We start from the raw sequence: 25,039 nt of genomic DNA, 5'->3' as shown, positions 1-25,039 counted from the left end.
GCCTGAGTCCAGCAGGTTGAGGTTGCAGTGGCCATGAGCGTACGTGATGCTGCACTCCAGCCTGGGCGATGGAGTGAGACCCCAACTTAAAAAAAGAGAAGTGTCTGGATGCTAATGGTCACCACTTTTAGCACCTCTTGTCATTGCAAAAGTTAAATGTGACTGGTATTCATCTTTTGTTTCGGTATAGGTTGAATATTACAATTTTAAAACAGTTTTTTTTTCCCTTTCTTAAAACGTGTATACATTTTTTGGCACTCTCTGTATATAACTCATCAAAAGATAACAAAGCATATTTAAATGAAATTAATTAAATGAAATTAAACTAAGTAGTAGTAAGCTCTCAGGCAAGAAGCGGAAAGCCTGTTCCTCAGGTGCATGCGTATATTGTACCCACCAACAGTACTGGGCGTAACCAGGACGGCACGTCCCTGGTTCTCCCTCCCTCCCTCAAGTCCATGTGCAACAGTGGCCAGAGCTCTTCTGAAAGTCAGATCAGGTCTTCTCGATGGCCCATGAGCCCCGCTTGATCCACACCCCGTCTGTACCCACCCACCACCCTCCCTCCTGGCTCAGCCCTCTTCAGAGTGAGTGATTGCATATTTCCCCCTCCGGGACCCTGACCAGGGTCATCTGCGTCTGGCCCTCCTGCAACACCTCGCTGCAAATGTCACCCCTGCACTGCAACTGGAGTGTCAACTCCCAAGAGCTGGGAACTCAGCCCGCGGTCATTCCCAGGGGGCCCCAGTGTCCTCACCAGTGCTCAAAAACTTACAGGTATTTGAGGTGGTGGTCACTAAAGGGTGTTCAGGTCACTAACACGTCAGAGAGGTGGCCATACAGCCCTCTGTTGACACCTGGACCAGCGTCCGGCAGGACTCAAAAGGGACCCCCAGACGTGCTTCCTGAGTTAAATAACCGAATACCAGGAATTTTAAAAAGCATTTTTTTTTCTCATTTTAAAGAAAAGCAAGTCTCCTAACCTATGACTACTGGCATGCTTTTCAGGAATTACTGATTTACAGTGGCAATTTAGAAAGTTCAACACTGAAAATTTTACAGAAAACCTTTGGTCACTCAAAGGAACATGAAACATAGACAGAACACACCGACACACACATGCACACATTTCAAATAGCAAGGGAACAAGAAGATGCCTGCATCACAGCCTCTGGACAGTTCATTAAGAGAACCCGTGAGCTGGGCATGGTGGTGCACGTCTGGCAGCTACCCAGGAGGCTGAAGCAGAAGATCACCTGAATCCAGAAGGTCGAGGCTGCAGTAAGTCGATCATGCCACTGTACTGCAACCTGGGCAACAGAGTGAGACCCCCAACTCAAAAAAAAAAAAAAAAAAAAGAGAGAGAATCCCTCAGAGGCCACTCCATGAAAGTCAATACTTAAAAGAAATCACTTTCCTTACAGGAAGGTGACAGAAATGTTCTGTATCCTGATTGGGGAGATGATTACATGAGTTATACATGGCCTGAAACCACTGATTTGTACACTTAAAATGGGTGCATATTCTTGTGTGTAAATTACATGCTTCTTGAATATTTAATTAATAAAATGGCTATATGATTTACAATATAGATAATACTCTCATGAATACTAAAATATTTTCCCTGAGATGTCAAGATAGTAAATGAAGCAGTTAAAATAATGTTTTGAAAATTCAAAGTGGGATGCCATTTTTAAAAAGATCAATTCCGGCTGGGCTCAGTGTCTCAGCCTAGCACTTTGGGAGGCTGAGGCGAGTGGATTGCTTGAGCCCACAGGTTCGAGACCCACCTGTGCAACTTGGCGAGACCTCGTCTCTACAATAAAAATAAAAAATTAGCTGGGCATGGTAGCGCATGCCTATAGTTCCAGCTCCTTGGAATGCTGAGGCGGAAGGATTGCCGGAGCCCAGCAGGTCAAGGCTGCAGTGGCCAGGAGCGGCCACTGCACTCCAGTCTGGGCGACAGAGTGAGACACCAACGCAAATAAAATAAAATTAAAATTTTTTTTAAAAGATCAATTCCTGTTTGAAATTTTGTTTTAAGCTTCCATTTTTAACTTTCGAATTCCCTTTTCAAACTTTGAGGTATTTACTCTATTTTTTTCAAGTAGAATGACTCAATTACATTGCATGTATAGTTTCAGAATCTTGTCTTAATTTTAAAATTGTTCTTAACCTCTCTGACTCCTGTCCCTCTGAGTTCACCTGGAAGGCATGTCAGTGTGCCAGGCAAGCTTGGGTGGCTCCAGCTCCCCGCAATGTGCTCATTCCCTCAGCTGTGCAGTGAGGGCTTGCATGAAATGCACACAGTGGAGAACTCCTTCCAGGCTAGGCTGAGAAACACAGATGAAGTGTCTGGTACCATTCAGAATACAAGACAACTTGCCATTTTAGCTAACCTGGTGCTTTTTTCCTTTCTCAAAATGGTGTCCCTCAAGCAAACCCCTTTCCTTAAGTAGTTGACCTAGGAAGTGGCTGACACTCGCCCAAGTTCAAAGACAAACAAATCCCAAGCCACTGGCTAAGCCTACATCCCCTAGCCCAGGGGTCCCCAACCCCCGGGACCAAGTACTGGTACCAGTCCATGGCCTGCTAGGAACTGGGGCAAACAGCAGGAGGTGAGTGGTGGGTGGGGGAGGGAGGCTTCATCTATATTGACAGCAGCTCCCCATCGCTGGCATCACCAGCTGAGCTCTGCCTCCTGTCAGACCAGCAGCGGCATCAGACTCTCATAAGGAGTGTACTGTGAACTGCACATGCAAGGGCTCCAGGCTGCAGCTGCTTTTGAGAATCTAATGCCTGATGACCTGAGATGAAGCTCAGGCAGTGATGCGAGCACTGGGGAGCAGCTGCAAATACAGATGAACAGGAGCAATGAGGCTGGACTGCACAGCCCTCCTGCTCCCATTTGTGGAAGAATTATCTTCCACGAAACCAGTCCCTGATGCCACAAAGCTTGGGGACAGCTGCCCTAGCCCCCTCAGAAGTGAGCCTCCAGAGGACAAAGACCAGCCTCGTGGCATGGTGCCAGCCTTCACGAGCCACCTCATGAGGACAAACGCTCCCTTGTGAGCAAAGGAGTGATTTTTGAGCCAAACACAAGGTCTGGCATCAGCCGTTGGACTGCCTTTCTCCATAAGCTCACGTTTATTTATTTTAAGCATTTAACGGGCACTCACACAAATCACTGACCCATTTGTGTGGTCACAGATGGACTGTTCTGCGAAGTTGTGAAGCAGGCCTGATGGATTTATATTTTTTTAAAAAATAAACTGCACTTAATCTGAAATTCCCTTAATTTAGTAATGCCCTTTAACAAACCACAACCTGTTTCTTCATGAGTAAATGTCTAAACTACAGCATGGCTTTAAATGTCTAAAAGACACTGAAGATAAAAGCCAGAGAGGTTAGATCTATTGGTGACTGGGTAACAGTCAACTGCTACCATCCTCAGCGGGGCAGGCCTGGGGACTCTCAGAACAGCTCCAAGTTCAAGGGATGCTGTCAGCTCAGCCAATCAAGGCATTGAACTTTTTGGGTTTTTTACTTGTAACAGACAAAGCTAATGGCTTATACGTATTTAGTAGTGAAGTAATTTCAATTTGAGAAAACTGAAATCTCTTGTGAGAAAAGAATAAATGTCACAGGAGCTTAAGAAACTTTAAAAATAATTTTCTGATTTCTTTAACAAAACTAGGGCTGAGGAAAGATATCTGGAGGATAACTTTTAAATAGCTAAATAGTCACACAAAGCGGTCATATGTATGCTGCACTTTTTCTCTAAAAAGGCCTGGCTATTGTTCTGAACGTCCTCAGAAAATAAGGAGTTTGCAATCACAAAGTTTCAACATATTTTCAGAGAGTAACTGCTCACCTCAATAAGCAAAGAGCCTTAAAAGAGGATGGATCCTTTTGATGGAAATTATTTTAGTGTGAACTGCAACAGTTTTCCGCTTTCTTTTTTTTTTTTTTTTGAGTTGGAGTCTCACTCAGTCGCCCAGACTGGAGGGCAGTGGCCGCTCCTGGCCACTACAGCCTCGACCTGCTGGGCTCTGGCGATCCTTCTGCCTCAGCCTTCCGAGTAGCTGGAATTACAGGCAAGCGCTACCACGCCCGGCTGATTTTTTGATTTATTGTAGAGATGAGGTCTCGCTGCCCAGGCGGGTCTCAAACCCGCGGGCTCAGGCAATCCACTCACCTCAGCCTCCCAAAGGCGCGGGATCACAGGCTGAGCCACCGATTAAGAAGACATCGACGAATGTGATCTGATCGCCCCTGCCCCTCTTGGGCCCAGAATAATAATGAGAACCATAATGACAGAGCTCAGAGGAGGCCTCAGGGTCAGGAGGGGGGCGTCGGGTCTGCCTGCCCCACGGAAAGGCACCAAGTGCACGTGAGGTTTCCTGGCTGCTCTCGGCCTGCCCCGGCTCCTTCCCGCTCGACTGCAGGCTGCCCGTTTGCTTCTTGCTGCCTCCACCTCTCTGCCTTGATTGGCTTCCGCACTCTCTTATGATTCCTGCCACCACGGCTGGTTGACTTGGGGCAGCAATGCCAGTGGTCCTTTGGCTTGGACAGGCATGTCCAAACTGTAGTTCATGGATCATGTGGCCCAGGACGGCTAGCCACGTGGCCCAGGATGGTTGGTCGCACGGCCCAGGACAGCCAGTGATGCAGCCCCACAAGATTTTTCAACATCATGGATCTTTTAATGTTTCTTTTCTTTCTCTTTTTTTTTTTTGAGTTGGAGTCTCACTCTGTCGCCCAGACTGGACTGCAGTAGCACGCTCCCAGCCACCACAGCCTCGACCTGCTGGGCTCTGGTGATTCTTTCGCCTCAGCCTTCCAAGTAGCTGGAATTACAGGCGTGCGCTACCACGCCCGGCTAATTTTTTTGATTTATTGTGGAGATGAGGTCTCGTCAAGTTGCCCGGGCGGGTCTCAAACCCACGGGCTCAGGCAATCCACTCGCCTTGGCCTCCCAAAGTGCAGGGATTGCAGGCTGAGCCACCGAGCCCAGTCTTAATGTTTATTTTCTTTGCGACCCCACACATGGTTCCATTTTTGAAGTTCACCATCACACCTTATCCATAACATCGCTTTTTGGCAACACATACGCCTGTGAGCCCCTGTTTTCAATGATGAAGCCCACAAGAAACAAAATTTGAACAAACACTTCTGATGAGCGCCTTGAGAACTCACTAAGAATTGCAACCACTTCTCAATTGGATACGTTTTACAAAAACAGGGTCAATTTTCCCGCTGGCTTTATATTTTTCTAAACATTATAATAAAAACGAAAAATAAATCCTATTATGTGTATACACTATATTACATAATTTATGTGCAGCCCAAGATAATCCCTCTGTATTCGATGTAGCCCAGGGAAGCCAACAGGTTGGACACCCCTACCCCTAGCTTATGACAATAGACGGATTCCAAGGCAAAGCCTGAAGGGTGCCTTTTCCACCTCTCTGCCTTGATTGGTTTGGGAAACAATGCTTGCCACTAGACCAGTGGTTTCCAATCTTTTTGACATCAGGGGCCAGTTTCGTGGAAGACAATTTTTCCACAGACCCCGAGGGGTGGTGGGAGGGATGTGCAGTCCAACCTCACTGCTAGTGTTCACTTGTATTTGTAGCTGCTCCCCAGTGCTAGCATCACCGCCTCAGCTCCACCTCGGACCATCAGGCATTAGATTGTCATAAGAAGCCGCAACCTAGATCCCTCGCACATGCAGTTCACAGCAGGGCTCATGCTCCTGTGAGAGTCTAATGCCGCGGCCGAACTGACAGAATGCAGAGCTGCGCTCGTTCACGTCCTGCTGTGCCGCTGATTCTTAACAGGCCACAGGCCAGTGTCAGCCATGGCCCAGGGGTTGGGGACCCCTGGACTAATCCCAGGAGTGCTCGAAGGTCACCCTCCCTGTAGAGAGCTGAGCACCGGGACTCTGCGGGAAGACCTGGTTGACTCCGGAGTTTCCAGCTGTGCTTATTTAGTTCCTACACCAGCAACCTTTGACTACTACTATTTTAGGTTATTTTTCAATAAACTAATGAAATCATGTGATTCTGACAAAAAGAAAGAGATTCACTAAAGAGAAGCAGGGAACCTTAGACAATGGAAGGAAGGAAGACAGAGAAACAGCCTCCTAAGCCAGCCCTCGAGGAGTGGACAGGGAGGGAACTTCTGCTTCCCGTCAGCGGGAGGCCAGGCTTGGCAACCAGTATCCACCAGCCTGGCTGTTGTCCATGCTCTTTCCTTTGATCTCATTGTCTTCCTACTTCCTACCCTGGATGGTCCATATAATAGAAAAGAGCTAAACATTCAAGACTTCTAAGAAGCTCCCTTCTCTGCTGCATTAGACGTTTGTTTAACATTCACAGCGGCACGCATCTGTTCTTGCAACCATCCCAGAAAAGCACTCAGGCCAGCAGTCCATGGCGGGAATGGAGGCGTCATGGCCTGAGGACCACAGCCTTCCTGAAAACCCTCAGTCCACCAAGCCCCTCACCAGCGCCACACCTGTGGGCTCTGCGGATCCAGGCTGCAGAGGCCACGGTGAGAACTCTGGAGACTTGATCGCTAAATGCCAGCATACTCATCAGAGCAACTCTGCAGAAACAAAACACTATGCATACCCAGGAGAAATGCTGCCCAGAGTTTCCAGCACATGTAGAATGCTCTGGATTATCTGCATCCCGCCTACATCTGATTATGTAGTCATTTATTTGCTCAGATCTGGTGGGTGTTTAAGCACTCTAGGACGGGAAAGCAAGAACTGGTTTCTTATTTGCAGGGCTTGGCTGGCAGAAACACTTGGACTCATTCTCCAAGGGACTTGCTTTTCCCCTTCCTCCTTTAAAGAAAACCTGCAATCCACATTGGTATTGATTTCAATACACTCCCAGTTCATTTCCCTTTAAACCTATTTTTGCTTTCTTTAAAAGACATGTTTACCAGCCACTCTTACTTTAAAATAATTCACCATTGCAGGTCAAGAGACACACGTGTGGGCGTCTACCCCTTAGTGTGAAATGACAGCAAGGTGTCCCGCACAGGGGGAGGGCGGCGTCCCATGTGGTGGTCTCTCAGACAGACTTACATGCCCAGCTGACGGCCACATGCCTGTGTGAGGCTTGACTCAAGCAAGCCATTACATCGATGCCAACAAGTCATGCGTGAAAAAGTTGTACGTGGAGTGGCGAGAGCGTCCAAAACAGCAAGTACAGTGCAACTACACCTAGACAAGGGTGTTTCAAGACAGGGGTGCAGAGAAGGAAAAGTCAACCACAGCAGCCCTCAGGACGTGGCGCTGTGTTCTGTGACGAGCTCGCCCTGCAGAAGATGGTTTAGGGGATTCTTGGTGTCCATCTCTCTTGTGTTCACTAAACATTAAAAATGAGCTTTTCTGAGCAAATATTTCTTTTCAACATTTATTTTGAAATCACTTTTATTAGTCACCTAGAAGTCGCTTTAGATTCCCTCTGGAAGATAACCCTCTTTTCATAACGTGCTTCAAGGCCGATTGGTGCAGAGAATAGCCATCTTCCAGGAGGGGGAACCCCAGAGATCCCCAGGGAGCAGGTCACCACAGTCAGACTCCCCTCTTTCCCCTAGAGACGTATCTCCTAGCCTATCTCTCCAGAGTACTATGGCTCGTTCTACAAAGCCCCCAAGAACAAAGTAAACAGCTGGGTTAAACAGACACACAGAAAGCCGTGCTTGGGTGAACACCACTGTGAATTTTTTCAAAACCATTTGTTCCAACCACAGTGTTTGTTCCAAATTAAGTAAACACCGCTGAAAGGAATCACGTTGAATCTGTGTTTCTTATCAGACCCGGGGTGAGATGCAGTTCCAAACTCTCTTGTGCATTTCTCTCTGCTCCTCCCTGGTGTTCTAGGCAGGCACAGACCATCAGGAACAGAAGCCGCAAGGGGAACGGAGCCTGTCGCAGGCACAGCCACGCAGAGGTGACTTTCGATTATCTGCGATTTCAGGAGTGCCACAGTCAACCCTGCGCTCCACGACCAGCATATCACTGTCACACACTGACGCTACTGGGGACCTGGCAGGGGCTGTGGTGGACTGACTGGTCACCATCATAAAGCCATCGTTATGGGGAGGGGCTTAAGCTCAGCTGGTGGGGGGGGCTTGAGGCCTGGGAACCCGACAGAGAAGAAAGAGGCTAGCCAGAGTCGGCCCTCGGGCCATGTAGTCCAGTCATCCCAGTCACCCGAGCTTCTGACACAAACCTCCCGGCAGCCCGCGAAAGGCCCCTTGCCCCACACCTGCCGGTGGAGGTGAGGCCTCGAGACAGGCATCGGAGCCAGATGCATCACAAGGTCCTCGCGGGTAAGGATGACCCCAGAAGCTGAAGCCTCCGGAGAACACCCCCTGGGCGGGCGGAGCCAGTGGTTCTGGGCGGGGGTCATTGTTGGGGCACGCAGGCCAGTGGGCAGATAGTCAGGACCAGGCTTGCTGGGGGTGAGCATCAGGTTACTGGGTGCTAGTTCACTTAGTTTGATCCAAAGCCTACAGACATGGGTGTTATCATTCCATTTTCCAGAAAGCAAACTAAGGTCCCAAGAGGGGAGATGATCTGCCCAAGGCCATGCCTCAGTGCAAGGCTGAGCCCAGTGTGACTAGGGGTTTGGGCTGCAGACCCCTGCTGTGATCATGGCTCCCCTCCTCCCAGCATGTTCATCTAGGACCTCTGAGCACCGGGCCACACAGGGCCGGCAAGATAGACCACCCCCTCGCGCAATCATTCCGTGGGATCACAGGTGCACGGCACAAAATGAGAAGGTGAAACCAAGACTTTTCGATGAGACACTTAGCCATTGGTTGTCCCTGACGGCTGGGGACGGAGTGTCCCCAGTCTCCCACCATGCTGTCCCCCATCATGGGAGCCGCCTCACATCACTGCTCGCCTCTGCACCAGGGCCTCTGCCAGACGCCTCCCCTCCTGGGCAGCCACCCCTGTGCCCCAAGACAGCAGCCCTCCTGGCTGACACCCAAGCAGCATCACACTCCAGAGGAGCCAGAACAGAGCTGGTGGCCCCAAGATGCATGATGCATACCCAGGGTATCTTCGTCCTGACACAGCAGGCGGGCAGCGCTCCGTCCCACGGGGAGAGGCAGTCCTGGGGCAGCTGAGTCTGGGCAATGTTGCGTCTGCCACAGGCAAGCCTGGAGCTGGGGCGGCCTCTTAACGGTAGAAGCTTGGGAGTGTGCAGTCTTGTGTTTTCTGCTGTCGCTTAGTTTGCTTCAGGGATGACACACATAGAGGAAAATGCATGTACCTTCCTTTACAACTATTCTTGGGATACAAACATGTGGCTAGTCAGTCTTTGAAAAGACTGGCTTGTACTTGCTGAAGGCTACACTCTGGAGGGGGTGACCTGCCTCTGTGTTACTGCAGCCTGAGGCCTCCGGGAAGCAGGGGCCCAGGGGATGCCGCGTGAGAAGCCTGGCTGGACCCCACCCTGCAGCTGGAGCCCTGAGCCCTGGGAAGCCCGCTCCACTCTTCAGTGAGACCCGCACATGTCGGCACTCCCTCGGCCTCTGAGCATGGTGCCACCGACGTCATACACAGATCCCCACCTCCGGCCACTGAGCACGTCAGTCCAGGTGTGCTCGTGGCCCAGCCCTGCTCTTGTTGTGGCAGCAGGGAGCATGGCCTTCCTCCACTGGCCACCCCACCGCCTGCACGTCAGAGCCCTGCCCAGCTGCTGACCCTCCTTCTGTCGTCTCCTACAAGAGCTCACCTCTCTCCATGGGACATTTCCCTTCAATCTCCAGCTGAAAAGGAAATACAGGGAGTCCCCTACATACGGAGGCGTTCTGAGAGTGCATTTGTAGTCCTATTTGTCCGTAAGTCTGACAGAGGCAGCCTAGGCACCCAGCTAACACAAGTGGCCGTGCAGTACCAGCTACATCCCCGCTGCTTTTACACTTGCTTGCAGACATCCTGGGCTTGAATTAAAGATCCTGTACAACCATGCTCTAGACAGTCCTGCACAGTAATGTACACAAAAGCACAACCATGTGTAGAGGGTATGTACACGTGACAATGGACCCCAGACATGTGAACCAACTTATATGACTGGCCATGTGAATGCATGTTTGCTTCTTCGAAAGTTCGCAACTTGAAGGTTCGTATGTGGGGGACTTACTGTACAACAAAAAGCTCTCCCTTGCCCTCGCAGCTCCACCTACCAATCACCCTGCCACTTCTCCACAGGCAAGCACCTGGACACAGCTGTCTGCAGCGGCCATCTCCATCACCCCCACCACTTCCCATTTCTTCATAATCTGCCTTCCATTGTCTCGACGCCCTGGTGTGGCTCTTGCTGATGTCACCAAAGCCCCGATGACAGGTCCCGTGTCAACGGCATGGATCGCAGGCAGCGCCTGATGTGGCAGGACAGGATTTTCCTTCTCTGGGCCTCTCTTTAGCCTCCCCCTCACCTTTTCCTCCTCTTGCTCATCCTTGGGGTCCCGGCTTAAAAGCCACCGCTGGGCAAAGCCAGTCCGTGCCCCATCATTGCCCAGCAGACATTTCTGGATCTGCCAGGCACAGCATGGATCACTGTCACCATGTTGCATGTAGGTGTGGGGAGCCATTACTGGACGACGTCCTGACTAGACTGGGCCTAGGAGGACAAGGACTGAGGCCCACTACCTGCTTGCCACAAGTGCCTGGGGCCAGGAGGCACTCAAGCCTTTGTTCAGCAGGTAAATGGAGATGCCCTGGCCCAGGATCGCCTTTCATGAGATCTTCAGATGCTCTCCAGAAGGAGTGTGAGCAGGAAGACACAGAGCAGGACAGCTCATTGCCAGTACACAGGAGGACCTGGACCCACAGGCAGACCCGTAGACACAGGGTTCAGCGGTGGGCCCAGAAGGGCTGTGAGCCCCTAGACTCCAGAGCCCCGGGAGCCCAGGGAGGGCCACTCTTCACATGTGTCCCTGACACTGACCCCACCACTTGCATTAGACTCCTATCCTGAGCATCTAAGCACATGGGAATCCGCAGGGCAAGGAAAAATCCCTGAGGACGAGTTGAAAGAAACCCAAAGTAGAAGAAATGAAAACACAAGGCGCCTTACATAATTTCCCCCAAAGACTTCCAAATCTCTTTGAGGAGATTAGTGTGTTCTGGAACTATTCCCAAGCACTGAGCCAAAGGCAGCAAACTTTCCTTCACAGAGATAAGGTTTAACGCGCACCAAAGCCCACGACTTGAAGGACTATAAGTTGTGCACACGGCGTTTCGGACTGTAATAAATAATTCTTTTTTCTTAGCTTTCTAAAAAGTATCATTTATGGGGAAACATCTCTCTCTCTCTACATATAAATTAAACGAGTCCGTTTTCTTTTCAAAACTATAACTTACCAAGGACTTTGCAAGACACTGAAAGTTACAAATGAGATCTACGTTCAAAGGCAAATCTGTGCTGTCTAAGCTTAACCAGAACCCCAAAGGCAAAAAATTCCAATGCCTCAGACTTCTGACTAGATTATATTACATTTAAACCCGATAAATGGAAAGGAAAAAACTCGACAGCTTTCCAACTCTAAGCTGGGAAATACTGACGTCTTTATAAGTCTCTGTGCGGTACTTTGAGGTGAAGGGCATCGTCTTAACCAGCCTCCAGAAACATCACTGAGCTGACCCACCAGCGACACTCAGTCACTGCCTGTTAGTGGCAAGAGAACACGCACTGTCACAGGCCGTGTACCTGCATGAAGACGCCTTTTCAGTGTCTCGTCTATGCTAGATTTCTAGAGTGCTCGTTAAGTAACGAATGTTAAAGCAAACAACACAAAAAAAGAGTCAGTATGTGGGACAATTAGATAGCTTGGCTTTGTTCAGGGAGACAGCAGAGTGTGGTGGAAAGACCCAGTCAGACCTGGGTCTGAACACTGTCTCCGCCATTGACCAGTCAATAATGGAAAGGTGTTAGCCTCTCTGGACTTTAGGTTGATGATAGGATTACCAGAAACAATAAAAAATAATAAATATATAAATAAGTAAAACCACCTGCACTGTGACTGACAACAGGCGTTCACTGTTACATTTGTTATTTGTGATGACTTATCTGGTCAATGCTTACCTATTATGAAAATGAGGATCAGTATGCATTTCCTATAAATGCTGGAAAGAGTTTTCCAACTTTTTTGCTTTTCAGATGAAGAATACAAAGCAATGCAGTTTGGTAAAAGACATACTAATATGGACTGGAAAACTCCATGCTACTCTTGGAAAGAGAAATACTATGTGACCTCATCAAATGACTCAATGACTTTCAATTCGTCCAGAGGGGACTTTTGTCATAGAAAGAAGCAAGAGGACAGATCCCATGCATTGGAAATTACATCAAAACAAGGTCCCCAAGGTTCCCCAGCAGAGCATGGTGCTTATGTCTGTCAGCCTAGCACTTTGGGAAGCAGAAGCAAGAGGATTGCCTGAGCCCAGGGGTTCGAGACCAGCCTGGGCAACTTGGCTAGATCGTGTCTCTACAATAAATCAAAAAATAAGCTGTGTGGTGTCTCACGCCTGTGGTTCCAGCTACTTGAAGGCTGAGGCGGAAGGATCACCTGAGTCCAGCAAGTCGAGGCTGCGGTGGCTGTGAGCATGCCACTGCACTCCAGCCTGGGTGACAGAGTGAGACTTCGACTCAAAAAACAATGTTCCTGAGAAAGGCAGAGGCTGCCTGTGCACGGGATAGAGCACTCTCCTGTGTGCTGTGAAGCACAGCTCGTCAAGCCCTGCCATGGTCCTGACAAGTGTCCCTGGGAGTCCCCCTGCCCATTCCCTTCCTGTCCCACCCCGTGGGCTTATATCAACTAAGCTTGTGTTTAGGATTCAGAAGAATGAGAGTCACTCTCCTTCTGACTCAAGGTCAATGCTGGCTGACAACTGGTAGCCAGTTCCCCTTCTCTCTAAGGAAAACATATCATCAAAAAGATGACCTGATGCTCCTCCCAAGAGGAAAAGGTGCCACTGTCCCACTCACAGTCATATTCCCAGGATGCAGCAGGCTCGCTCTGCTCATTTACTTGTTAAATGAGAAAAATGAGGGAATGAATGAAGTGAACCAAGATTCCACGTGGCGACTCATTGATGAGGACAGGTGACTCATGGAGAGAATCTTTTCTAGAAAGGCAGAGAAGCCACCACATGACCGTGCCTGGGGACTGAGAAGAGGAAACCTGGGAATTAGTGGGGCCACAGCCCCAAGACATCACCCGCTGGGATCTCGCCCACCTGGTCCCTGTAAGTGCCTGTGTTAGGATCTAGAAGGAAGGCAGGAATGTGAACACAGAAGAACATCAGCAAAAGGTCTGCATTTCACTCTGAGCGTCAAGTCAGTGGACACAGTTTGCTGACCGAGGCCCACAGTGAAAGAAGCCTGATCAAAGAGTGCACACCGTAAGCCCCATGGGAGATGGAGATGTGGCATTTTCTGCCAATTGAAGGTTTAAATGTGACATTTTCAACAGGTCACAGCACCTGGCCTCTGCTCCAGGGCACTCACTCACAGTGTGGCTCATAGGGCGGGGCCGGGTCTCCACAGGGCACGCACTCCAGGTCCTGGAAGCCAACGAGCTTCGTCTTCCTATAAAACCTAGAGGAGAAAGGGAGATATCCTCGTCAGCTCTTCCATCTAAGCACACAGTTACAGTCACACACAGTCAGCAATCTCCATGGCCAGGTCTAAAGTGTAAGAAGAAAAAAGGTATTATGATTGCTAGACAGACACATCCTTGGAGGGGAGGCCTGAGTCCAGAGGAAACATCAGCTCCACCAAACACAGTTTCACAGAGTCCCCCCAGGGCACACTTTTTCTATACTGGGGTGGGTGCAGTGAGAGAATATAAAATCAGTGGTTGTGGCATTTCTGCTGTAAGTTAGACTATACATTATTAGTAAGAAAAGTGATGGTTGGAATTCAGGGAGCAAAAAGCCAAGCAAACCATAGAAGCAATGGAAAAATTAGAGAGCTCCTCATGCAATCTTGACATGGGGATGTCTTTCTAGGCATGATAAGAAACTAAGGAGCCGAAGTGGACCAGAATAAAGGCTTTGACCACAAAAGCGGGGCGGGGGCAGGGGGGAGAGAGAGAGAGAGAGAAGAGTTTAAAGACATCTGAAGGGTAAAAATAAATAAAGTATCATCAACATAGTTAGCAAGCAAATGAAAATTGACAAACTGTTCTAATGACAGGACTGTCTGCACCTTGTCTATTTTTTAGGTAAAACTTAAAAATCATGGCCATAAAAGTGAACACTGTAAGTGAAAGCAGAGAATATTCATTCCAATAATAAAAAATATTTTTAAACAATAAATATTCTTATTTACCAATGAAGATAAAAATTATGTACGTGTTTATATTTGCAATGAAAAACATCTGGAAGAATATTACATACTGAATATTAACAGGGACTATGTCTAGATGGTGGGACTCCAAGTGACTTTTTTTTCATATATATAACTTCTAACTTTTCTATGACAAAGGTAATTATATGAAGACTAATTTATGGATCATGTCTATAAGAGGACACAAAGATACAATTATTGTGTAAACCTGGATAACGTAGTAGCAAATCTGTATTATTTACGGTAAAAGCAAAATTTGCATTTGAAACTAGGTAACTTATCTCAGATGCCCAAATATATTCGGTAATTGTTCTACCTTCTATTTGAAAATCTGTCCAAAGGATATGTAATACAGTGACTTCCCATCAGATATTAATAAAATTATTCCTTTTGAAATGTATAAAGTAGAAATCAAAAAAGAACAAAGTTGGAGGATCCACACTTCCTGATTTCAAAGCATATCACACAGCCACAATAATCAAAACAGTATGTTACTGGCATAAAGACAAACAAACCAATGGAGTAGAAAAAGATCCCAGAAATAAACCCTTGCGTTTACAGTCAAGGTGCCAAGACCACTTAATGAGAAGAGAATAGGCTCTTTCAGAAATGGTGCTGGGAAGAGAGAATATCCATGTGCAGAAGAACAAATCTGGACCTCATCTTATACCATATGCAAAAATTAACCCTCCATGGACATAAGACCTAAAAGTAAGACCCAAAACTATTAAACCCCTGAAATAAACATAGAGGAAAGCCTTCATGACACTAGATCTGGCAATGATTTCTTGGATGTGACACAAAAGTACAGGCAGCAAAGCAAACATCAACAAATGAGACGACATTACACTTAAAATTTTTGTGCTCAAAGGACACAGAAACAGGGTGAAAAGAGAAGCAACGGAATGGGAGGAAATATTTGCAAGTCATGTGTTTGATAAGGGGTTAATATCTGTAATATACAAGAACTCCTATAACTCAACAACAAAAAAATCAAACAACTTGATTAAACAAGAGACTTGACTAGACATTTCTCCAAAGATGATACACACATGGCCAACAGGCATATGAAAAGACGTTCAATGGCTGGGCACAGTGGTTCACGCCTACAATCCCAGGACTCTGGGAAGCCGAGGTGAGAGGATTGCCTGAGCCCAGGGTTTCGAGACCAGCTCGGGCAACTCGGCGAGACCTCATCTCGACAATAAATCAAAAAATTAGCTGGGCATGGTGGCACGTGCCTGTAGTTCCAGCTACTTGGAAGGCTGAGGCGGAAGGATCACCTGAATCCAGCAAACCGAGGCTGCAGTGGCCGTGAGTGTGCCACTGCACTCTAGCCTGAGAGAGTGAGACTCCAAAAAAAAAAAAAAAGATGTTAAACATCACTCGTCAGCAGGGAACCAAAAATCAAAACCACAATAAGATATTAAGATAGCTACTATCAAAACAACAAACAAACACAAAACAAGGGTTGGCAAAGATGTGGAGAAACTAGAACCCTTGTACAATGCTAGGGGAACTGGAAAATGTGCAGCTCATGTGGAAAATGACACGAATGTTCCTCAAAATATTACAAACAGAACTACCACATGGATCAGCAATCCCACTTCTGGGTATAAACCCAAGAGAATTAAAAGCAGGACCATGAAGAGATATTTGCAGACCCATATTCACTGCAGACTATTCACAACAGCCAAGTGGTGGAACCAATCCAGATGTCCACTGGTGAATGAATGGATACACAGAATGTGTTATATACATGAAACAGAATATGATTCAGGCTTAACAAGGAAGGAATTCCTTTCACATGCCACAACAAGGTTGAACCTTGAGGACACAATGCTAAGTGAAACAAGCCAGTCATTCAAAAAGATAGACATGCCGGGCTCGGTGGCTCAGCCTGTAATCCCGTGCCTTTGGGAGGCTGAGGTGAGTGGATTGCCTGAGCCCGTGGGTTCGAGACCTGCCTGGGCAGCGAGACCTCATCTCTACAATAAACAAAAAAAAAAATCAGCCGGGCGTGGTAGCACATGTCTGTAATTCTGGCTACTCGGAAGGCTGAGGCGGAAGGATCACCGGAGCCCAGCAGGTCGAGGCTGCAGTGGCTGGGAGCGGCCACTGCACTCCAGTCTGGGCGACAGAGTGAGACTCCAACTCAAAAAAAAAACAAAAACAAAAAAAAGATAGACATTATGTGACTCCACTTATATGAAGTACTTAATAGTCAAATTCACAGAAACAGAAAGCAGGGTGGTATCAAGGGCTGGGGGAGTCGTTTAACCGGTATAGAGTTTCAGTTTGGGAAGATGAGAAAGTTCTTGAGATCTGTCTCACAACAATGTGAATAGACTTCACATTACTGAACTGTACATTTAAGAACAGGTACGGTAGTAAATTTTACATTGTGTCTTTTACAATAAAAATGCATATAAAATACAAAAAATCATAGGACAACAAAAGAAAGCCTCCTTTTTAAAGACTGTGTCACGCTAAACATTGTAACATATGCCAATTAGTATTTTTTATCCTTTCAGACCCAAACTTGCCCAATTATAAGCTGATTAAATACTGACAAAGGCTAAAATAGGTCTTTTATACATAAAGACTCATTTCATATAAAAAACAAAAAAGTGAAAGAATGTAATAGCCACTATTCTCAACAGCAAATATTGAGGATGTAAAAATACATCCTTTAACATTTTTTTAATTTTTAATTTTAAATGTGTGGGGTACAGTTCAGGGTTAGGTATACAAATGTTCATTATGCAGGTACCCTTGTGAATGAGTTGTGCCTCCCATTTTTTTCTAAGTAGAGAAATGTGGGAGTCAAATGCAGATATCATCTAACATTTTAGAAATAAGAAATTCTACTTGGGACAAAACAGTTTTGAGGGATGGGTTTTCCCTGACAATCAAACAACACGCACACACACTTGCCAAAAATATATTAAACTATATTATGAGCCCGAGAAACATGACACAAATAAGACTAGGTGGGCGAAACATGCCACATTTACCCATAAACACGAGCTAGAAACAATTAGAAATACTGACAAGGAGGGAGAGTGAGTGAAGTTCCTTGGAGCTGCTACCCACAAGAAGGGGTGCTTCGAGGTAGCCCTCAGAGCAGCCAGCAGCACTGGGACAGAAATCACACAAGCGCGCTCAGAATCAGCCTGCTGGCTTTTCTATCCCAGCAGCTGCAAGGCAGAACCTAAGGTTTTCTTAACCGCTACCAAGTTTTCAAAACCATCAGCTGACTCACTTTTTCCACTCCGTACAAAGAAAGATTAAAGTCAGAATCTTAAAGCACAGGATTATTGCTAAATTACTAATTACATAGGAATGATCAAAGACATTTTTTAATTTAAAAAAAGCCCCGACAAAACTATAATTCAACTTGGAGACAAAGATACAGAAATCATAGTTTTAAGATAAAGATAAAAACATCTATAAATCTTTGAAAGCTACCCCAGTTTCTCTCTATTTTGTTTAGACTGCCATGGCTTTTGGGACTTAGAAACATTGGTAACTTCATTTCCTGTCCAAGTGAGATGGGACACAAATGTTTTTTCAACCAAGTGAAATAAAAGGGAACAGACACATTATATAAGGTGTCTAGTTCAATTGCTTTCTACAGTCCAACGTTCAATTTTACCCTGGGATTTCCAATGCAAAAAAACAACAAAACAAAACAAACCACAGTGGATTATACTTAATCACCATTTGATGAAAGACAGCATCTCTATAAATACATCTTGTAGACCAAGGTCTTCCCTGATGGTGGATGTGAGAGGAATTTTTAATTGAACTGAACCCAAACAGCGCTGGTTTGCCTGATGAACACTGTGCTTGAAAACCACTGTTTTAAGAAAACCTGGTTGTGGACGATTCATGCTTCAGCCAGTGAGCATTTCTGCAAGAAGATGGTGTAGTATAGACCAGGTGGTATTGTACAGCCACCTTGCTCAGCACAGTTTTGTTTTGTTTTGTTTTTGAGTTGGAGTTTCGCTCTGTCACCCAGGCTGGAATGCAGTGGCACGCTCATGGTCACCACAGCCTCAACCTGCTGGGCTCAGGTGATCCTTCTGCCTCAGTCTCCCAAGCAACTGGAATTACAGGCATGTGCTACCACGCCCGGCTGATTTTTTGACTCCTTATAGAAATGAGGTCTTACCAGGTTGGGCAGGCTGGTCTCGAATCCCTGAGCTCAGGCAATCCTCTCACCTCGCCTCCCAAAGAGCTGGGATTACAGGCTTGAGTCACTGTAACTGGCCTCAGCATAGCTTTGAATGCAATTCCTCTGTCTTGCGTTTCAAGATCAAGTCATGGTCGAATTTCTCCCAGTGTGAACGTGGGATGCTGGACCATAACTCTGGTCCTCCCGGACTCTTGTGAGCACCGTGCTTCGAAGTGGTTGGTAGGTCCACTGCCCGCGTTCCCCAGCAGTCCACAGAAGAGTCCCTGACTTGACACTGAACAGATGCCAATGACAAGGGGAGTCCTCAGGGTATGAGTCCAGATCTCATCTATGATGTCAGGGCTCCTGGGGAGCGACTGAGAACAGAAGGGGTGAAAAGATGGCCTGAGACCGTTCAGGAGCAAGGGGGCTGACAGGGTGGTGGGGGGTGGTGAAGATGGGTTGGGCAAGGGGCACAGAACAGACCCAGGCAGTCCTCGACGTCAGGCACCACCACATAAGTCCCAGGCAAGAGCTTCCAGTGAAGTCAGACACGTGCCCAGGTGAGAAGTCTCGCCCTTCGATGTCGCAGCCAGTGACGTGGGCAAGTCCTCTGAGGATCTGTTTCCTTTTAGGTCAAGAGGGGCTGATATTAACCCACACATCACAGAGTGGCTTTGATGATTACATAAACTTGCCTGCATAAAGTGCTCAGCACACGGTAAGTGCTCAACAAATGCTGGCTGTCATTGTCACTAGACACATCAGAGAGCTGGCCAGGGCCAGGCTATCCTTTCAGGGCTGGGTTCCGGTTCCCCTGAGTAGGGATGGATTGGGGAATGGGAGGCCGGCAGAGGAAGCTGGAGACTGGAGGCCACACTCAGCAAAGCAGCTATACCAGGCTTTCCCTGGCCCCACAACTGTTTGCTGGCAACGATGCACTTCTTGCCTCCTCTGGCCTGGGCATGCTACATGCAGGTTGGCTTTATTATGACAGGCCCATTTTACAGGTGAAGCGACTGGCCTGTGGTCACTGAACACATTGGCAACAAGGGGACTGGCTCTCCCGAATCACCCAAGTTGTGAGCACAGGACAGACGATTTCCACACCTGGCCTGCTACTGGGAAGAAGACAGGTGGTGTCCCGCAGGCCTGAGCCCGTGAGCAGGGCCTCGCTAGAGTGAGGCTGAGGCCGCACACAGGAGGCAGCAATCCAGAAAAAGCAATGCCCTCCTTACGCCTGACTTTGGCATCATTTTTCCTGGAAGCAATGTGCATCTTACTCATTTCCTTCTGCCTCAGTTTTCCAGTCTGTAAAATGGGTTTCAGCTATCTGCCTTCTTCACAGAAAGGTAGTCAAGCTACCTCTTCCAAAAGGAAGAGGACTTTTGTAACACTGAGAAAACCTAGGTAAAAGCCACTGCATAATTATTGCCTGCCTCACACTCACACTGGCTTAGAAAGGAATGTTAAACGAATCATATACAGAAACTCTGGAGCATGCTTCAAATGTCTGTCCATTTACAATGTTCCCACATCTGAGTGTTTACTCAAAGAAGTAAGGAACACTGCAGAAACAGAGCAGCTCCAGAGACAACGACTGAGGAGATGAGGTAGGTGGCACATCCGGGCAGGTCTGCTCTTGAACCTCCAGCAGCACACCTCAGTGGGGTCTTCCTGTAGAAACCCTGGAGGCACCTTCAAAAGCCCCTCCCCTTGGTTATGCCTCCCCACTCTCTCTGGGCTCAGCACATCCCCTGAGACCCCCTCTCCTCCCCAGCCCCAGGTGAGGACAGCAGAGGTGCAGACACGCTCAGGGAACCCAGGTGTGTGGACGACGGAGGTGTGTGGCTTGTCCAGGCCACATTCCTCACTTAGATCTTCACACGAGCCAAAATCTGGGTAGTGATGCCATCACAGGGCAGAGACTAGGGGCCATTCCGTTTTTTTAAAGGACAGATCTGTTGAGGTAAGATTGAGATACCATACAGTACATCCATTAAAAAAATACATTTATATATGTAACTACTTAATTTTTTTTTTAGTCAGAATCTCATTCTATTGCCCAGGCTGGAGTGCAGTGGCCATGGCTCACCATAGCCTCAACCTCCTGGGCTCAGGTGATCCTCTTGCCTCAGCCTCCCAAGTAGCTGGGACTGCAGATGTGTGCCACCACGCTCAGTTAATTTTGTGTGTGTGTCTGTGTATGTGTATCTGTTGCCCAGATTGGTCTTGAACTCCTGGGCTCAAACAATCCTCCCAACTTGGCCTCTCAGAGTGTTGGGATTACCAGCACCGAGCTGTAATACACCCATTTACAGTGTACGATTTGATGGTTTTTAGTATATTCAGAGTTGTGTGACTATCACCACAATCAATTTGAGAGCATTTTATCACCTCAAAAGAAGCCTTAGACCTTTAGCAGTCACCCTCCCCATTCTTCCCAACCCTCCCCAGCCCCCAGCCCCAGGCAACCTCTAATTTACTTTCTGTCTCTATAGATTTGTCTATTCTGAGCTCTCCATACAAATGGAATCAGGTGAACCTGGCTTCTTTCACCTAGCAAAATGTTTTCTGGGTTCATCCACATTGTAGCGTGTGCCAGAATTTCTTCCTTTTGATGGCTTAATAATATTCCATTGCTCAAATATTCCCATCTGGGTTATTCATTCATCAGTGGATGGACATTCGGGTTCGTCTCAGTCAGCTCTGTGCTGCTGTAATAGATTACCACAGTCTGGGTAATGAATGAAGAACAGAAAGTTATTTCTTTCAGTTCTCAAGGCTGGGAAGCCCAAGATCAGTGCGACTGGATCTGACGTCGGGCAAGACCCACCTTGCTGCATCCTCTGGAGGGAGAAACGCCATGTCCTCACATGGCAGAGGGGGAAGGACTAAAAAAAGAGGAAGACAATCTCTCTGCAGAGCCCCTTCATGGGGACACCTTCACAGGAGGTGGTGCCATCACAACCCAGTTACCTCCTAAGGCCTCAGCTCTTGATTCCATCACGTTGGCAACACCTGAATTTTGAGGAAGACACATCCATATCATAGCAGGGCTGTCTCGGTTTTCTGGTTATGATGTAAGATGCTGCCATGAAGACTTGTGTAGACATTTTTGTGTGAAGACAGTCTCTCAATTCTCTTATAGACATTGGTGTAGGACTATTGGGTCTCACAGTAACTCCATGTTTTCCAACGTGGCTGTACCCTTTTCCATTCCCACCAACAGTTTGAGGGTTTCAGTGTCTTCACATTCTTGTCACTATCAGTGATCGTCTGTCTTTCTGCCTTCAGCCATCTGGAGGGTGTGGTGTGTGTGGATTTGCATTTCCCTGACTGCTAATGGTGCTGAGAATCTTCTTTGCTCATTGGCCATGCACCTGTCTTCTTTGGAGAAATGTCTGTTCAGATCCTTTGTACTTAATTCATTGGACCCCTTGGCTTTTTATCATTGAGTTCTAAAAGTGTTTTATATAACATAGTCTCTTAGCAGATATCCGAGCTGCCAGTATTCCCTCCCATCCTGGGGTCAGCTCTCACTTTCTTGATGGCGTCCTTGGGCACACAGGTTCTACTTTTGATGGAGCCTAGCAGAGCTATGTTTCCTTTTGCCGCTTGTGTTTGGTGTAGACAGCTAGTTCTCACAGTGTCTCGGGTGCGGGCTTTCCGCATGGACCATGCTTGGCTCACCAGGCTCCCGCCTATCCTGTTTCTGCCCTTCAGGCCCAGGGCTTGGGCTCCCCTCTGGTCTCAATGAGACGCTGCTCCCTGGGACTTCCGGTCAAGACCTCCGGGATCCTGTGGCCAAGTCCAGTCGGAGCCTTGCCTGCAACGCCTGTGAGCATGGAATCTGAGACCCGACTCCCTGGCTGTGAGCCTCGGCTTCCCCACACTCAAGCCGAATGATCTTGCCTAAATAGCCTTAGACCCTGAGAAGGCTCAGTTTCTTCATTTTTAGAACACTGTGAACATTATAGAAAATAATTCAGGGAGTGCACGGAGCCCGGAGCCTGCACGTGGTAAGTGTGGTAAGTAATAAGCATTACTGCTCTCGTGGTGCCATTTATCCCTTCTCCGTAAGACCTGGTCCCACAGCACCGGTGCTTCGTTCCTCTCTCTTCTGTCTCTGCTCATGACATGAGCTCATCCCCTTAAGTCACCAGGACAAGTTCCTAGTCCCACTCCTGCTTCCCCAGCGGAAAAGGGCTCCTTCCCGCCTTCCGGACCGCCACCTCGCCGAGTCCAGTTCTGTGTCCACACTCTCCCTCTGGCTGCCTGTTCATCAAGTATCTCTGTCCAGCGGTCACTCAGAAGCACCCGGGACTGGAAGCTTCCTCCTGGCCTTCATGCACCTGTCCAGGTGCAGCCCCCTCTCTTCCAGGCCGGACTGCCTTTCCACCTGTCCGTGTAAGGCTCCCCCACTCCACCCTCTGTCTACTCCCCTCACCCTCCTCCTGTCCCTCCCTTCGCCTCTTGGCAGTTTCTGATGCACACGGGCGCACCCCCGCTCTCCCCAGGCTCCCCGCCCACAGCGGCTCTTCTCTGGGTGGCTGCGTGCCCCATCTCCTTCGAGTCTGTCCCTTGCAGTCCAGCCTGCCCTGAGTACCCAGTGGAAGCTATGTGCCTGCCCATCCCTGTGGGCCTGCCTCCCCGCCCTTGTCTGCTTTAGGGTGTCTTTTTTCCACGGCAATGGTCTTCTTTCTGCATCATTTACTTCTTTATTATTTAGATATTTTAAAGCCCTAGAAGGATATAGGGTAGGGCTACACAGGCAGAGGTCTCTACCATGCTCTTTGGTTATTCTCTGGCCTAGCCCAGGTAGCTAAGGCATGGCCTCGTATCCTGCTGGGCGGGCACCTGTCAGGTGGGTGCAGTGGCCACATGCACTTCCCTGACTGCTAATGACCCTGGCCCTATATGCTGCCCTCCTAGGAGTTGTCTGCTGGCTCTGGTGTCCGCCTGTCCGAGTGGTCCTTCTACACGCTGTCTGGATTGTCACGACCCTCAGCCTTTGTCTGTGTGCCTATCCATTCTACTAAAACCAGCACCCGATGCACGTGTGGCCCACGCTGGGCACAGGGAATCCAGTGGTGGATGCCAAGACGAGATGCCATGAGCATGCCACGGCTGCCTCTGGGCTCACCGTGTGTATCGCACACGGAGGGTGTGAGGGAGCACCCGTCTCGAGGCTCCCCACGAAATGACCACGAGGGAGGCCAGTGTCCACTCACCCTGGCAGGCAGTCCCCGCAGACGGCATCACCAGTGGCCGAGCAGTTGGCCCTCTGGAAGCGGTTGGCCAGCGCACAGTCCAGGCACGGCTTGCACTTCTGGGAGCCCCAGTCCGCCTTGAACCTGTGTGGCCGGCACGTCACACACTGCGCGTCCTCCCCGTAGCCGAAGCCACACTCCTGTGGGGCGAAAGAGAGAGATGCTCAGACCCTGTGGGCATGGAGGGGAAGGTCTGGGGTCCGCAAAGCCCTGGCTGGTGACGACCCAGGCCAGCCCCCCTTGGCACAAAGGCAGCCCTCTCAGCGTGTCCCCCTGCCGATAATCTCTCTTAGGCGAGGAGTGCACTTGGCCATTCACTCTCCTCAAGGAGCCGCGAGGGGTCTCTGGGCCCCACTGCCACTGCTCTGTTGGCCTGTGGTAGGGATGGCACTTTCTCCTTCTCTAGGTGAGCCCGGCATGTGGACACTCAGAAGCTGAAGCCAGTGAAACATCCAGACCCTGACTCACTCGCCAAGGCAGAAAGTGAGGACTCGGACATCAGGGGTGGTGTTTTCAAAAATGAGGATACGTGTGTTCAGAAATGACATGAGGACTCGGACATCAGGGGTAGTGCTTTCAAAAACGAGGGTAGGCAGGTAAGAAATGTCATGAGCTTACAAGCTTAGGAATCTGCCCACTAGTGCTCCTGGAGATGGTCAGCGGTTGAGTGTTTCCTAAGAGGGGAAAGAGCTTGACAAGTTTGTTAAAAGGATGCTAAGTTCCTGTTGAGACCAACAGCGGAACTACAGGCAGAACTGCAGGCCTGACATTTCTCTAGCCTTGCACATTCGGGCACACCACTTTCCAAGGTTGGCAAGGCACATGTCTCCGCGGGGAATCCTGACCACAAGGGTAAGTGCTCAATAAACGATAGCACATCATGTGACAGAATTACAGTGCATAGATAGGTGTTCACAACAGTTTAAAAAACGTTGTAATACAGAATCAGAAGTATGGCCTGTTGCTTACAAAGACATCCATAGTAAGTACCAGCACGTATGGATGCTTACTCGATGCTGAGAACTGTACACCTGTCATCTCAATAATCCATCCTCCTTCCCAGAGCGGGAAGCAAACTATTATTCCCCTTCATAGATGGAGGTGGAGCTTCAGAGAGTCATGTACCTTTTGCAAAGCAACAGAGACTGTGTGAGAACCAGGACTTGAACCCACCCAGTCTGACTCCAGAGTCAGAC

The 25,039-nt window shown here is 48.4% G+C and overlaps 1 protein-coding gene across 1 annotated transcript in view; it reads right to left on the bottom strand.

Moving 5' to 3' along the window:
- The window catches only part of TNFRSF19 (TNF receptor superfamily member 19), a 97,428-nt gene that overhangs the window by 37,829 nt on the left and 34,560 nt on the right, over positions 1–25,039 (bottom strand). The window contains exons 4-5 of the mRNA XM_008060022.2: positions 23,805–23,983; positions 13,552–13,637 (exon numbers count right to left, since the gene is read on the bottom strand). Coding sequence (XP_008058213.1) covers positions 13,552–13,637; positions 23,805–23,983 — 265 coding nt within the window. The remainder of the gene's footprint in view (positions 1–13,551; positions 13,638–23,804; positions 23,984–25,039) is intronic.

The sequence above is a fragment of the Carlito syrichta genome, unplaced genomic scaffold (assembly GCF_000164805.1).
Source record: "Carlito syrichta isolate Samal-C Ts95f unplaced genomic scaffold, Tarsius_syrichta-2.0.1 Scaffold304477, whole genome shotgun sequence".
NCBI lineage: Eukaryota > Metazoa > Chordata > Mammalia > Primates > Tarsiidae > Carlito > Carlito syrichta.
The sequence above is the reverse complement of the archived record's forward strand: the minus strand, read 5'-3'. Positions and strand labels throughout refer to the sequence as shown.